The sequence below is a fragment of the Cydia amplana genome, chromosome 15 (assembly GCF_948474715.1).
Source record: "Cydia amplana chromosome 15, ilCydAmpl1.1, whole genome shotgun sequence".
NCBI classification, from domain to species: Eukaryota; Metazoa; Arthropoda; class Insecta; order Lepidoptera; family Tortricidae; genus Cydia; species Cydia amplana.
In genome coordinates, this window is record NC_086083.1 from 1,366,945 (window position 1) to 1,384,403 (window position 17,459).

At 38.3% G+C, this 17,459-nt stretch overlaps 1 protein-coding gene across 1 annotated transcript in view; it reads right to left on the reverse strand.

Moving 5' to 3' along the window:
* Nucleotides 1-14,793, reverse strand: part of LOC134654759 (pre-mRNA cleavage complex 2 protein Pcf11) — a 41,209-nt gene extending 26,416 nt beyond the window's left edge. Inside the window, exons 1-7 of the mRNA XM_063510229.1 lie at nt 14,588-14,793; nt 14,280-14,490; nt 13,360-13,485; nt 12,860-13,036; nt 12,261-12,434; nt 2,720-2,830; nt 1,596-2,370 (exon numbers count right to left, since the gene is read on the reverse strand). Coding sequence (XP_063366299.1) covers nt 1,596-2,370; nt 2,720-2,830; nt 12,261-12,434; nt 12,860-13,036; nt 13,360-13,485; nt 14,280-14,432 — 1,516 coding nt within the window. The 5' untranslated portion in view covers nt 14,433-14,490; nt 14,588-14,793. The remainder of the gene's footprint in view (nt 1-1,595; nt 2,371-2,719; nt 2,831-12,260; nt 12,435-12,859; nt 13,037-13,359; nt 13,486-14,279; nt 14,491-14,587) is intronic.
* Between the last annotated feature and the right edge of the window lie 2,666 nt (nt 14,794-17,459).

Genomic DNA, 17,459 nt, shown 5'->3' on the forward strand with positions numbered 1-17,459 from the left:
CTTCGCAATATACTTACCACGCTTTGCTTATCCCCCGCCCATGGCGATCAGTTTCTTAATTTTAATAATAACATATAAATGATACTGGTGATATAAAATCGAATACTGAGAAAGAGGTTATAAAGTCTGTTAGAGATAGCTCATAAAAATGATGTGCCTCGTATAGCATATTTGAATAATCCAGATATTTGCAATGAAAAACTTGTAAAATTGATGACTGTTGTGTTGAAAAGTTAAACTTTCATGGGTTCATCAAAAGTAGAAAATGTACTTTCAGATAAGGATGCAGTAGAATGCCTGTTCACTTGAGTGACTTTATCATGCTTACATTCATGCACTTGTGGCCTTCACTCCACTTGATGTCAACTTGGTTTGAGACCACACGTCTTGAATTCTTCAGATTCATTTAAAGGCTGTGCACACCAGTGCGACTAGTGCGAGTGCGTAGAAGTGAACGTGCGCGTTGTAATTATGTATACAGATTATGAGACAGCGCACCATTTGCGTGACGTGTGCGTGCACGGCTCCACCATTTTCGCACACCCGCACGTGCACGCCTACGCACATGCATACGATATGTTCTAGCCTCTTAAACCTTTAATGTTTCCTAACACTAGCAGGTTAAATTCGTTAAGTTTTTAGATATCTATAAAGAAAATTATTTTTGCTTAAACATCCTTTCGTCTTACAAGTCATCCAATTTATATTATTATCGTTCACTTTTGGCATTTAGCTTTTCAGCCTTCATTTGACTATCAAGTGTGATGAAGTTAAAAGCACATGAATACAAGCACAGCCTTATGCGGTTAAGGGTTTTTCTCTCCATAGAATGCAGATAGCATACTTACTACATACATTAAGGTATGTGTTCAATATTGCTAGTTTGAATTCTATTTCAGCACCCTAGTGACAAAGCCCGTAAGTTGCGTCTTGGTGGTGATTTGAAAATCATTAGCAAATATGTCACAATTTTATGATGAATTTGTGTTAAATATTTTGTTCAAGTAATGCACCGTATCGAGACTAATTAACTTTTCCTACTCTCGTTAGGAAACTACTAGTCAAATGCCGATAGTGTTACGTAGACTCCACTTAGCCAATGGCGATGTTAAAGCCCAGCGAAGATTGTCCAAGTCAGTACGACCTCCACGTCACGCTGGTTGTCCCGTCTTCCAAGCGAAGTAGCTCATCTTGTTCGTCACACTCCTAAAGATCTTCATTGGCCACTAACTTTCCAATCCCATCTAATTTATTACGTTCATTTAGAGAGGTTGCAAGAAACAGAACGCTCCAGTTTGTTAGTTACATTACAGTAAAATCCATTAGTTTCCCCGTGTCAGTGTTGTGCATTTGAAACCGTGAATTCAAGTGTGAACAGTGCATTATAAAAACATCTCAATGTTACACCTAAAGCTGATTTTTGAAACAGATTATAAACCACTTATAACTTAATACTTAAAGTAAAGGGTACACGATCCGTAAAACACGTAATATGAATACTCCAAGAGTTGAAAAATCTTTTATTTCCACACTTCTCCCGCTTAAAACTATTATCACAGTGTCCACTCGCACTCGGTTAACATGGAATATCTTACTTGTGTCGCGGGGCTCGGGCGCGGGCGCGGGCTCGGGGCTCGGCGAGCGCGCGCGGTTGCGGTACCGCTCCGGGTGATAATTCTTCAGTTCCTTGAACGCCACAACTTCCTGCTCCTCTGGTACCGGTTTCACCTTTTTCTCCTTCTTATTTTTAGGTTTTTTCTCGGGCGAAGAGCTGGCCGAGCTCTCCTTGCTGCTTCCGCTATTTTCCCGCTTTTTCTTTTTCTCGACGCGCGCCGCGTTTTTCTCTCGCTTCTCATCTTTGCCGTCCCTTTTGATTTTGGGGATCGGCGGTAGTTTGCTGATTTTTTTCGCGTCGGCGATTTGGAGTTTGTCTATGTCCATTTCTGGGTATTTTTCTTCGATTTTCTCTTCCTCGACGGGTTTGATTTCGTTTTTGCGCTCGCGGCGAGCCTCGCGCGCGGCGCGGCGCCGGAGTTCCTCGTCGCGGCGCGCCTCGAGCCTCTGCTGTTTCTCGCGTCTCTCTGATCGTTTATCGAGGCGCGGATCGCGGCGCGCCGCGTCTGGACGCACATCTATAGTGATGACGTTCTTACGTTTAGTGACAGCGCGCTCGAGGGGTTTGATGTCGAACACGTTTGGCGCTATGGGCACGGGAGTCGGTACCGCCGGGGTCGGTGGCATGACCGGCGCGGCCACAGACGGCGGTGGTTGTGGTTGTTGTCGTCGCGCGAGGCGGGGGTCGCGGCGCGCGGAGGCGAGCGCGGCGCTGACGGGCGCGATGCGAGCGCCGGAGGCCGGCTTGTTGACGGGCTGCAACAGAACATCGGGGTCACCCATCTGTCCGGCTAACTACGACGTTCGACTGATAAATCTCAAAACTAACCGGCTAAACGCAAAGACCGGTAAATGTAAGACTCGCACATAGGTAAATGCGACTGCGCGTAAAACCAGTGTCTTCACAATTCGCGCCTACACATTTCGTATGATGCGTTGTAAATTTATTCAGTCGAAACATAGTCGATCGAAAAAGCTGTGTTCAAAATAAACACTCGATACGTTTAAAAACAAGAAACGTAATGCAGTTCGTCGGACCGATAGGTGATCTGAAACTTATAATTAACACTTGATGTTTAAAATAAGTAGACAATGTTCAACTCACCGGGCCCAAGCGCTGCTTGACGGAGACCGGCGGAGCCTCGGGGACGGGCGCCATCACGGGGTTCACGAGCGCCACGGGCATGTTGGGCACCGCCGCCGGGATCGTTGGCATCTGTGTATAACAAAACAGCCTCTTAACATGATGGAATAATAAACTATTAGATTTATGAACAGGTAACTGCACCGTCGTCGCGTCGACACGGCTAACATAACAAGACTCGTGACCATTTCGTACACCTTATTGCTAGGTCTATCGGGGTATTCCACAAAAAGTCTACTTTTATGGCAGCATAGCATTTTTAACCTTAATAACCTGGAGAAATCTGTATTACATACCGTTGAATTTATAGCTAAGTTATCAAAGTTTATCATGCAAAATACTGGCTTCTTTGCTTTATCAGAAGTCTTAAAAAATAGCGTCACGTCACGTACCCGACTCTTTTCTGGAATGCCAATATCAATGAACAGTTGAACGTGTCACATGTCGAAGACTACTTTCTCTTAATGTACAGAGGACTACTATCAAACTCCAACCTATTGAAAGGTTAGTGTTAGCGAAATCCTCCGACATAATGTTGCACATCTTGGCAGTAACAAACCTCATTGAATGAGGTATGCACGTAGGAGTTTATGTGCACTATCGAAAATACTCAATTACGCTTGGTTTAATAAAAAATAATTCATTTAGGAGACTATAAATGCTTAGTCTACTTTAGTATGCTTATAAGTACAAAAGTACCGGTAAATTGGTTCGGTATTATTAATAGTGCAGTTAACATTAACAGGAATTAGTTTGCTTTCCGGTAAAATAGACATCGCGAATGTTTGCTTTCCGGAAATGTCATACTTAGTCTACTTTAATATGCTTATAAATATAACGCAAAGTACCGGTAAATGAAAAGTGGTTCGGTATTATTAATAGTGCAGTTAACATTAACAGGAATTAGTTTGCTTTCCGGTAAAGTAGATATCGCGAATGTTTGCTTTCCGGAAATGTCGTCAACATAAGAGAGTTAAAAAGTGCTTGTAAATCGCGTTAAATCCGATGATTTTAAATGCGATAATTTTTTCTACTATGAAAAATGAGACGCCCAGTACAGTCTGTACAGTCCTAGCAACAGCGAAACGCTTGCTTCATAACCTTCAGTTAACCAAAGCTATTAGTTATTTTCGATACAAGTGCGAAAAAGAGGAAATTCGAAACGAGTGGCGATAAATTAAAACACGACCGAAGGGAGTGTTTTAAATCGACACGAGTTGCGAATTACCTATTCGCACGTGTATCGAACAACGTTTTACAGTACATATGGCACTTTAAAGTTTCGACATACGCACGAAAAGTGCTATTTTACGCACTAGTGCGGAAAAGTAGCCTCATATGTACTGTAAAAAATATTACAGATGCACGCGTTACATCGCTTATATAATCGTTCTTTATAGAATGTTTATAGACGTAAAAAACTTAATAATTCATCATCATTAAGTACCTATACAGAAGGCGTGTTCAGATTTAAAAATATGATATTGATTTGTTATACATCTCAGTGCAATATGCATTCTGCACTGGTGTATGAATATGAAGGATACAACGTTACGTATTAGTATCGAATCAATATGAATACGCCTGCAGTCTTGCCTACTAGTAACATATTTCAACGTCAAGGTTTTTTTTGTTGATTATTATATTCTAAATATTCATTTAGGAATCAGAAATTATAGCGCGATGTTCAAAATCATGTTCCAATAAAACTGTAAATTATTCATATTTATAAATAGGTATTAAATAAGAATAAGAAAAATGGTTCATGCGTTGTTATCGTAAAAAAAGTGGAAACATAACGATAATGTACCTAATGTTGAAAGAATAGGAAAGCATTGGCTTGGAACAGTGACAGACAGATCATTATTGTTACATAACCAAGGTGTCAAGGTGACGAAACTATGTTTATCTACACACATGTCATTAGTGCTCTATAATGCGTTCAGAAATCGTAGGAAATGACAAGCTTTATTACAACCAATTTTACTATCCTCTTAAGGCCCAACGAAAAATTGAGTATGTAGTCAGTACGGCCCGTAGTCCTACCAGTAGTACTATTGTTTTATACTCATTCAGACCCAAGTATTTAAAAGACTTTTTTTAATGTTATTGTACTTATATACAGCACTTTGTACAGCACTTTGATTTTTTTTTACGAACTTGTTAAAGGGCTCACAGACAAAACAAAACAGTCCTTTAGAAGTTCGTACACGCCAATTTCGAAATTTGAAAACAAAATGATGGGTTTTCTGTTAAGTCCTACTGGTAGGACCGTGGTACGCTATGACTACACAATTGTTGTAGGAGCTGGGTCTGAATAAGAAAGTTAATTAATAAGTACTATGGGTAGGACCTTGGGCCTTAGGAGGCTATGAGAACTTTCTTATCTGTGGTAGTAGGAAAATTTGTACTTTAATGTACGAGTACACAGGTATAGCCTGACCAGTAATATATGATAATTGTCAAGAGGGCGCTGTTATTCTCATGTATAGGGTGACAATTCAGTGTAGTATGAAAAAATTAGTTCCAGTAAAATTCCGCAACATGGCGCACCCTCAATAGATCCTGGTTCACCTATAACGTTATAGATTTTTGTAAGGTTATGAGTTTAAATTTGGAACAGCAGTCAAAACTCAAGTGGGTCTCTATTTATCCATAGATATTAAAACAGTTATCGATACGAAACGTCAATTTAGTATGTTTTTAGGGTTCCGTAGCCAAATGGCAAAAAACGGAACCCTTATAGATTCGTCATGTCTGTCTGTCTGTCTGTCCGTCTGTCTGTCCGTCCGTATGTCACAGCCACTTTTCTCCGAAACTATAAGAACTATACTGTTGAAACTTGATAAGTAGATGTATTCTGTGAACCGCATTAAGATTTTCACACAAAAATAGAAAAAAAACAATAAATTTTTGGGGTTCCCCATACTTCGAACTGAAACTCAAAAAATTTTTTTTCATCAAACCCATACGTGTGGGGTATCTATGGATAGGTCTTCAAAAATGATATTGAGGTTTCTAATATCATTTTTTTCTAAACTGAATAGTTTGCGCGAGAGACACTTCCAAAGTGGTAAAATGTGTGTCCCCCCCCCTGTAACTTCTAAAATAAGAGAATGATAAAACTAAAAAAAATATATGATGTACATTACCATGTAAACTTCCACCGAAAATTGGTTTGAACGAGATCTAGTAAGTAGTTTTTTTTTATACGTCATAAATCGCCTAAATACGGAACCCTTCATGGGCGAGTCCGACTCGCACTTGGCCGCTTTTTATTTAATATAAACCGCACGATATTTGGTCTCGAGTGACATGAGAATAGGGACTTCATTCTTTTGTCTAGGAATTAAAAAAAAACTACGTATGTATGACATGCGTGAAAAAAGTTTTCATTCGCCGCAATTTGACGTACAGTTTATCTTTTAGTTAGTTTTAAGTATGTATGTGTTTAGATAAAGTAGTGTATGTAACTGTACATAATTAGGCATAAAACACTTGTGTGATCCTTTTATCCTTTTAAGAAACTCACTAACGTTCGTTTCTTAAACCCACACTCGTATTTTAATGCCTCTCATTATGTTGCAGTCACATAAACTACGATTACCAAACACGACTAAAATAATAATATTGTGTTATGTTAACATGAAAATAATGGATGTTTTGTATTCTTGTAAATTATACCATTCGCAGACAGGGAAAACTTGGAATATGTGTAAAGTTAATAGCATTGAAAACAAAATATGTATAATAATTATTCATATTAAACAGTCTCCTGTCAACTCGATATTAAAATTTAGCAAAGGGCCTCAAAAGTACATTCGAATGATTAAACTGTTGGCTTTGTAGATCAGATCGCCAAAGGATTGAGGTGAGAGTAATTTTCAAATCATGTTTACGAATTGATTCAAAATTCTCATAAAATTTATTCTAATTTTTGATTTTATGATTATTTATTTTAAACACAGTCTACATCCCTATACATGGATATATAGCTCACGTCAAGTAATGTCTTATATATTTAGCTCTAAGAGCAGAAGCGGTGGTAGGTAAAAACCCGGCGTTGATAACAGGAAAACAACAACTTAGTGTTTGAATACCGGGTATTTACATTACTCCGAATTGATAAAAACACCCGATAAAGAATACCGGTTATAAATCGTTAATTTTATTCAATAGATGTTTACTGTCTAGTTGAACGTGGTATTTTAATAATTGGAAATCCAAAACTATTGTATTGTGTTATCTTGTCTTTGGAGTGCAAAAGGATAAACGTATTCAAAGTTATTTTGTCCGTTTACTAACAAAACAATCTCATTATCTCAAGGACAATATAGTCGTCTCAAAAAACTGATATTTCATATTCTACTATTTTGAATATATAAATAATTACAAGAGTGTATACCTAAACGTACATGTATAATGTTTAAGATTGTTGATTTAATCCAATAGATAAAGAACAAGGTATATTTAGAATCTTGCTAATACAAAAAAGGTGTTCTTTTCATCTTATCATGGAGAACATTAGGACTGTTATTTTTACACTTCTTTTATCTTTTTGTAGTCAAAAAAATAACACAAAAGCTACAATAGACAATAATCTGGGATTTTCGAAATACGTGGTGTTTTGAATGTTTTTATATAATTTTGATTCTGCATGCGCAATGTAATGACTATACAGTGTTTACCAAACATCAGCCAGACTAATAGTTGATGTCATAATTGATAATTGTTTGATGACTTCATTAACAAAATACCTTTATAGAGTGATGTAGGTAATTAACGTTTAAATTAGTAAAATACCTACGCTACGTAGTTCCTTTTTATCAACTACATTGATACATACATGAAGAAGTTTGCTTAACAAAGTAATAAACCAGTAAACAACAAAATGAAATTCAAATTAGTGATGGGTAGGACATAAATTTAAAATGAGTTTGTATGAGTACCTCATTTTCTAAAATGAGGTGTTACAATGTCTTACTTCAAATGAGGTGAGGTACTAGTATATTTTTAGCGTCGACTATTCCATTAATTCCAACGGCGACAAAAATATTTAATGTATATACATATTTATGTATTCATCACTTCCTTTATAAATAAATAAATAGTAACATTTAATTGGAGTGCAATTCTGGAGGTTAAGAATAGAAAGATAATTTTAGAATCAAGTAAAATGTATAGAGGAGTGAAGTAAGACATTTTTGCGGTACGAAGTACTGCGACAAATTAACAAAATGAGTGGTACAAATGAGGTGCCTCACGAGTGAGCGACTCAACACTAATTCAAATTAAGGGCCTACTGCAGCCGCGTCTGACGCTTCGTAAACCACGCCCGCTAGTTCTTCCCTCCCCGCTAACACGCACACATGGAAACGCTTCGCGCCGCACGTGAAGTTTGTGTGACCTTTTAACACCATCTAACGTTACAGAAGTTAACTACCATTATACGCGGTCGCTGCGGTCGGCCAGAAACTTAAATTCGGAAAAAATTGAAACAGATGGCGTTGTTACTTGTTCATAATAGCAAACAATAAAATAATTAATTAATAAACCTGAATATTTATTGTTGTTTTGGAAGATGTTAACAGCATAGAAGCAGCAGCGTATATAGCATATAAGTTAAGAGTATTGATAATAAGAAAATAGCACAAGAACAGAAAAGAGATTATTTTTGATAAAATATGATGAAAACAGATTTACTTGATTACGCGCACCTGAGTTTGCGGTCACTAAATGCAAATTTCAACCTTATTGTTATGGGGTTACAATACCCCTGGGGTTGCAGGCGTCCATAGTCGTTATTATTATAAATGCTTTGGTTGAAATGCTTTTTAACCCTCGAATTTTTCATAGGTACAGTCTCCTGCAATAATATGTTACTCTTCGACGGCCGCAAAAATATGTGACACGCTCTTATGGCTCTACAAATAAGATCTAACATGATCTACCGCAAAACGGCCTTCGGTGTGTAACATATTATTGCAGCTGACTGTACTCGTATTCATTGTTGTATAGGTAGGTATTAATATCTTTTATCCGATCGATTTGCATTTATTTGAAATAAATCACAGTGTTTAGTAATTATATGTTTTATTGAATAAGAGATTATTTAGGTATGTAATGAATACAGGGTGCCTTTTTGAAACACTCATTTTTAGGGTTCCGTAGCCAAATGGCAAAAAACGGAACCCTTATTTCAGCCCGTACAAGATTATAACCTTTTTCATGTAATGTCATTGAGTTTTTCTTTATTGATTTAAATGCCATCTAAATGATTGGCCATCTAAACCTTACGGTCACATGATCGCCTTACGCTGTCTCGAGTTTATCATTTTTTCCCCACCTCAAAAAGTGCCTAGCGCCGCTAAAGAAGTTTTCACTTCAAACATCTTTGAATGCAGTTGTTTCTTTAAAAAACAATAATGTTTCATTTAAGTAAAATGAGCAAACTTAAGGTTTTAAGGTACTTTCCCTCCAGGGCCCATAATTTTTTTCCACCCGGTAGTAGACAACTATTTTTTTCGACTAAATGAAGTTTTATTAGATAAATCGTTGATCACATGGTTCGTTTCACACATCACATCAAATCGTTTGTCATCACAATCTAAATTTGTCAAAAGTAATGAAATTTATACCAAAAAAACATAAATAAAACATATAAATTCAACACATTTTTTTAATAAAAATCTTTCTCGATGATATAAAAAAGAACATCGACAAATTATGTTCAAAGAATTAATATCAAAACAGATGTCATAATTAGGATTGGCTACTTTAAGAAAGGGACAGAGAAATTTAATCCTCTCGCTTTGCACGTTTTTCTCATTCCTCCTTGTCAAGCCAAAATAAACTATAAAATGATAGTAACACAGTACATTGTAATATTCACTTTTTCCACGGTATCATGTCATTGTAAATTACTTATGTGAAATTGTAGTGGCGTGCGACTTTCAAACCGGAGGTCACGGGTTCGAACCCCGGCCCGTGCAAGTGAGTTTTTGTAAGTAGGGACCTTTTTTTAGTGGTACTTAAATATAATAACTTTTCGTATTATTGAAATAAAATATTTTATTCAAACAAACTTAATAATATAATAATTAAAACGAATAATATCAATTAGTTTTTAATATTTATTCAATTATTTTAAATTATTTGAGCATGAAACATACTAGATTTATTTTTATCATTACAATAGAAAAAAAAAAGCGGCCAAGTGCGAGTCGGACTCGCCTATGAAGGGTTCCGTATTTAGGCGATTTATGACGTATAAAAAAAAACTACTTACTAGATCTCATTCAAACCAATTTTCGGTGGAAGTTTACATGATAATGTACATCATATATTTTTTTTAGTTTTATCATTCTCTTATTTTAGAAGTTACAGGGGGGGGGGACACACATTTTGCCACTTTGGAAGTGTCTCTCGCGCAAACTATTCAGTTTAGAAAAAAATGATATTAGAAACCTCAACATCATTTTTGAAGACCTATCCATAGATACCCCACACGTATGGGTTTGATGAAAAAAAAATTTTTGAGTTTCAGTTCGAAGTATGGGGAACCCCAAAAATTTATTGTTTTTTTTCTATTTTTGTGTGAAAATCTTAATGCGGTTCACAGAATACATCTACTTACCAAGTTTCAACAGTATAGTTCTTATAGTTTCGGAGAAAAGTGGCTGTGACATACGGACGGACAGACAGACGGACAGACGGACAGACAGACAGACAGACATGACGAATCTATAAGGGTTCCGTTTTTTGCCATTTGGCTACGGAACCCTAAAAAGCAAAAAATATATTCTTATAGATATTTTATTTTCAAACAAAAATAAAGCAAAAAGTTACGGTTAGATTCTGATGGCTAAATACCAAACAGCTACCGATACATTTCAATATCTGTCGAAATTTCCTAACCCGTTGTAACTGACAAAGAGTATAGATTTCGACGTAGCATGACGTAGCCTAGCAAACACGCACACATGCGTAACGTATAGGCCTGTAAGAAGGCACCATCATAGGTTTACCTCCGATTCCGTTACTACTCAATGGAGTTACGACTCAACGTTTATTGGATATTACAATTTTACGTAATTCGGAGCGCTGCGCGAAGTGACATAGGTCTTACCTCTTTGAGGCACGACGGCCATCTAACATTACTGGCATAAAGGATGCATTTATGACTTTGACGCATGACAGAAAGAGAAACCGAACTGCGTAAAATGGGCGTTTGCTGTTGAATTCATAAAATCAAAAATCGATAATAAATCCATCGGTAAAGGATAATAAGTTAATATTTAGTTCTTTGAAAGTTAAGACGAGATGAAAACCTTTGCTGTAAGGTGGGTTGTGCTGGATATGGATGTGTTTTCTAGTTGCACGAAGCTAAAACCGAAAAATGAACACGTAAGTTTGGATTTATTATCTATCGAGAAAATTTTAAGCATTCGTGTTTCGACTACTACGAAATCTCTTATCATATAGTCAAGAAACATATATCCGAAAATCACTACTGTTTGTTTCCGGGGCTAGCCACTGCCACCTTTCTAAGATCCTGTTATTTTTCGATGCACGGCCTTAACAATTTGGTATACCGGGCTATCAAAAAAGTGATCAAAGATATACCCGCATATATAAAGATATGTTCTTGCAATTAGGTTTACGAATGGTGAGTTGACTATTCCGACGATATAAGTATATAACACACTCTTACAAGACTTAGGGCTCATTTAGACGGCGCGCGAACTCGTGTACGATTTTAGTTACATAGCTGACCATTGAGATACATCAATTCAGCCGACCGATCAAATAACGCAATGTAATGAAACTCGCATGCGAGTTCTCGCACCGTCCAGATGAGCCCTTACTTAAGCCTACCTGGTAGTAATTTCGCCAAATATATATAGCTATACAAATATACGCAGTGAATCTCAATAAAAATCAATACACCTTATAAAACAAAGTCTGTCTGTTTGTATGTTCGCGATTAACTCATCAACTCACGGATTTTCATGCGGTTTTTACCTATCAATAGAGTGATTTTTGAGGATGGTTTAGGTGTATAATTTGTTTTGTTAACCCGTGCGAAGTGGGGGCGGGTCTAGGGTTGCCAGATCGAAAGGCGCTATTATCGGGAAAAAATATAAATTTTTCGGGATTTTGGGCCTTAAGTCGGGAAAATGAACCATTCAAATTAAATTAATTGTATTAAAAACAACGATATTTTACATTATTGGCACTACGTCAGCTGCTCTGCCCAATCTCTCCACGCGCGCCCTCGCGCGCGCTGACGGGCCCGACGCAGGTCGCTGGTTCGCTCGACGACAGTCCAGAACTTAATTGTATTGAATTTGAAATTATTGTTTTATAACGTGATGTTGTTTTTCGGGACAATTTTCACTTTGTCGGGAATCGGGAACACATCCTAAAAATCGGGAGAATCCCGCCGAATCCCGACCATCTGGCAACCCTAGGCGGGTCGCTAGTGTGTAATAAAACATACCTTAGTATTAGTAGCCGCGGCGATCTCCAGCGCTCGCCTGGTCTTCTCCAGCTCAATCTCAATCTTCTTCTGCTGCAGCATGAGCAGCTCCTGCTCCTTCTTGGCGAGGATCAGCTTCATCTTTTCCTCCTCTTTGGCCGAGGGCGGGCCGCTTGTGGTAGCGGAAGCAGCGGGCTGTGGACCGAAACGAGGTTTAGGATCATGTCTATTAGAACAAATACACTACTTCATTATAAGATAAGACTTGGACGAATGTTAATGTAAATGGGACAGCATGTTCAGTGCTATAGAAATACACTTTGCAGCAAACAGAACATTTAAAAACACTTATTGTATTTTTAATATCCAAAATGTTATGCAACTTATGCACAAAGCAGACTAGCAAATATAAAACCATACATAAAACTTTGTGTTTGTGGTTTACAAAATTGTTTGCAGACTTTTCTACATTAGTGAGTGTAAAATGAATAAATGAACTTGAATTTTTATCATAAATGATATTAGACGACTTAATACTCAAATACATACATACTTTACAAGCTATGCATAAGACTTAATGTAACTATATCTAAATCAAAACAGAAACAACTAAAAAACACCTTTTTCAGAAAATTGGGATTTACATGGATGGTAGACTGGTGCGGCTGTGCTTGTATTGGCCAAGCCGGATCGATCAGATTCACTTTAACGTCTAACTGGTACAGTTTCGTGGCCGGGAAGACATCATGCCACGTCTCACGCAGCTTGAACATCTGTGATCTGACTTTCTCATCCACCTGCCGGAGTAAAATGTGTTAATATGTTGAATAGTTTAAGATAAATAAATATAAAAAGTACAGAGACCCAGTTCTCAATGTTTAATGATGCAGCAAACATTTTTTTGGATAATAAATAATTTACATTTGTTTTACTGAAATCCAAAGGAACTGTAGCATTTAGAAATGTGTTTTAAGAATGTGGTATTTTTAATAAATGTGGTCATTTTGGAATGGTGTTTTAGAAGTATTTTGAGCTAGCTATAATTATGAGAGACACAAATAAGAACAATGAAAGAAGACATTGAGAACAGGATTTTAATATAAAGGAACAGTATAATTACCTGCTTAAAAGTCCTAGTGAACATGTTAACAATGATCTGAGAGAACTTCTGCACGTAGGCACCGCCAACATTCTTGATGATGGAATCTACTAAATAGAGCACGGGCAGCTTGATGTCCGCTTGGACCTGTACGGAGGAAACAAAATCTAGACTCCTAGGCCCGGCCCCACCTGGCAAACCACCTGTGGTTCGTCCGAGGCCGCCTCCACTTGTCCTCAACCGTAGATTTTACTATCAGTTAACAGTATGGGTAGGAATAATACAAAACATTTGCTTCATAAACCCATTTAATATCCGGCGCGTAGTAAAATAAATAAGGACGAACTCAGTTTTAAAAAACTTTATTTCAACATTTTACACAACTGAAATAAAATCAGTTTATGAAATTGCCAAGGTAATTGTAAGTGGCACAGAAATCAGATGGTAATATCTATTTAACAGGTATCTCCGTTGTAATGTTGAGCAATCAACTTTCAAAATTGATTAAAACAGGTTATTTAATTACAAAACATTGCCAAATATTACTTTTAATTTCATCATTCTCATGTTAAGACTATTTTCATAGGATTTTAGGCATGTTAAGGTAGGTAATCTTATCTCATTTTAAACAACTTCTGACTGTAATGATGTTATCTGGCTATTAGCGACATGTTTAAGTACTATGCGGGTTTGTGTTATCACGATAAGCGACAATTGTACGGGATGCTCAAATACAAAGGACAAAATGACTTGTATTTAACGATACTTGGTTCTGATAGTACTAATTGGAGATACCTGTTTTCAAACCGAACCTGTACAAATGAGGTCGGCCGTCACATCAACACGTAAAGCACGCCACAGAGGCGTGCGTCAACGCAAGACACTTTCCCCGTCACGTGACACCGCGAATGCCCATCGCCTAACTAAAAATGCAAATTCACCTTCTCCAAGTGCTTCTCCACGGTATCAACGATAACCCCCGCGTGGTCGACGTTCTCCTCGGCCAGGATAGTCAGCATGTTGATCAACGGCTTGCTGTTCACCGTGAGGTCCGCAAGACTCGACGCGTACTCGTCCGCGATTTCCTTCGACATCTTGCTGCACGACACTTGTCGCTTCTCTCAGCATACCACTATCTTCAACCGCACATCACTGCAAAGCACAGAATACTGATTTTTAGCTGGCTATTACGTCGGTCGCGAGATTTCAATATGGCGAGATAGTACAAGGCAACACGTAGCAAACTTACATTAACACCGATAACACGCAACTGTTGATGATAATCTGAAGTTTGAAGGCAATCACCTCACGTACGAATCCGAGCACATATTTATGAAAAACTATGGTCACGTAGCACTATCAGTGCTTTATATTATAAAAATAGCTGCTAACGAGACGTTCGATTCTCAAGCTTGCTCGATGTACAAATACAAAATGGCGGCGACACCACGATTCTCCTCTCCCCTACCCACTCGCTCGACTGCACATGCGTCACCTCTAGTTAGGGTTGCCAGATCAAAAGGCGCTATTATCGGGAAATAAAATATTTTTTTCGGGATTTTGGGACTCGGGCCGGAAAAAAAATTCAAATTAAAGTAATTGTATTAAAAACAACGATATTTTACATTATTGGCACTACGTCAGCTGCTCTGTCCATTACGGCTCGACGCGAGTCACTCGCTCGCTCGACGACAGTTCGGAACTTGAAATTATCGTTTTATAACGTGAAGCTGTTTTTCGGGACAATTTTCACTTGGTCGGGAATCGGGAACACATGCTAAAAATCGGGAGAATCGCGCCAAATCCCGACCATCTGGCAACCCTACCTCTAGTGTTTCCCGAACCGACATTATCGTTATCGATATTACCCCGGCTACACACGTTAACTACAAATCGTAGCGATTAATGTGTGCAGTGCGATTTGCGCAGTTTTATCTACCGTGTGTATGACAAATCGTTGTCGATTATCGTAAAAAGCGGTTTAGACTCTCGCGCGAGCCACGAAACGAGCCGCGAGCCGCGCCACGAGACGCGAGTCCACCGCTTACACAGCTAGCTACATATTAATAATCTGTGGCTTACACTCGCGTTCGGCTTGTCATTCGGTTATAAACCTTATGCCGTGCCGTTAGTGTTTAAATTATATTAGCTCGATGAGCTTGCGAGCAACGAGACGAGCCGCGAGCCCACCGCTTACACTCGCGTCTCGTGGCGCGGCTCGCGGCTCGTCTCGTGGCTCGCGCCTCGTCTCGTGGCTCGCGCGAGAGTCTAATTTGCCTATAACGATTTGTCATACACACGGTGGATAAAACTGCGCAAATCGGACTGCACAGATTAATCGCTACGATTTATAGTTAACGTGTGTAGCCGGCATTATTAAGAACATTTAATTATACAATTGGATAAGGACTTGGAGGATACAACTAAACGAAGTAGCCATTAACAGGCTTTCCCCTCTGTCGAAAATAGGCGGCCAACGGTCATACACAATGTATGGACTGACGTTTATCTGACATGGCTATTTTTACGTTACGCATACATTTGACGTTCCCCTCCCCCGCAAAAATCGGCAGACTGTTTTGTACAGAAAATTACAGACATGGCGTCTCCGAAGGATAAGGAACCTCGATAAGGCGAAATCCTCGGTATCGAAATAAAATGCTATTCCCTTTTATTCAAAGCCCAAAACCTCCAAAATTCGAAACATTCAACCTCATTGACACGAAATAACCAACGATTTCCTTCACGTTGATCCAGTACAATTTTTACCTCCATAACTGTAAAAATGAAGTTGAGTTCTAGGATAGGTAACTCAAAAAACTAGGCATATTGTTTCATCACCTCTGTATCGACTGTATCTCGAAGTTATTACTAACTAACCTTTTTAACTCGAAGAAAACAATATTATTGTATTTCATTCGTTTTATCGCTGTAACTCGAAACGAAACCTCTTCAAAAACTTCAAAAAGAACAAAATACTATAATAGACCGCGAGCCACGAACAGATTTCCATGACCAATCGCCTCCCGGGCGATAACTCGTATATTTGTTAACGGCTATGTATGATGATCCCTCATGGACGTCAGCTGCCGCTCCGTTGGTGGGTTGAGGAATAGCAGCCACCGAAACATGTAAAAAATTAAATAAATTTTGTCATCGCCTCCCGTTTGATACTTTGTCAGAAGATAGTTTAGATGTTATTATAAATAAAAACCGTCAGCCGGTTGTATAGCGGTGGAAAGACCGTCAGCTACTTGCATAAACTTGTAAAAAATAAGCGCTGTACCTTTTTATTATAGTAATAACTAAATCATGAAACTTTGCATGTAGGATTTCATCAGGCATTTCAATAAACGCATTACGGATTTGCTGACATAAATGGTAGGCGCGTATTTTTTACATGTTTATGCAAGTGACTGACGGTCTTTCCACCGCTATACAACCGGCTGACGGTTTTTTTTATTTATGATAGCATCAAAAGTTTTAAACTATCATCTGGAAAAGTATCAATCGAGAGACGATGATTGAAATTAAAAATTTTTTTACATATTCATGTGATCAATTGACGGTCTTTCCACCGCGATACAACCGGCTGACTATTTTTTTAATTCATGATAGCATCTAAACTATGATCTGACAAAGTATCAAGCGGGAGGCGATGACTGACGATATTTGCTCCTGGCCCGCGGTCTATAAGTACTTCACTACGTCGATACCCTCATTACCCTTGAGCTTCGTGCTATCGAGGTTTTACTTTGGTACCTACTTAAGCTTTGGATTCCTCCGAAAACGGTGCCGTCATATGACGGCCGTCATATAACGGCAGCAAAAGACGGCCGTCTTTACGGTGGCGACATGTGGAAAGTACCACGGCGTCATAACACACCGTCATCCACCAAGGTCAAAGCGGCAAATTTGAAAAATGTAGGCGCGATGGGATAATGTCCCATAGAAAATTTGAATTTCGCGCCTTTTCCTACTGACAAGATTTGCTTGATCATCTATAATTTACTTGGAGGATGAAATATCATCAGAAGAGGAAAATAATCGTAGTACGGAATCATTTATTCAAATCTCGTGTCATCTATTCAAAATGGCGTCACCGCTATCTAATAAAACGT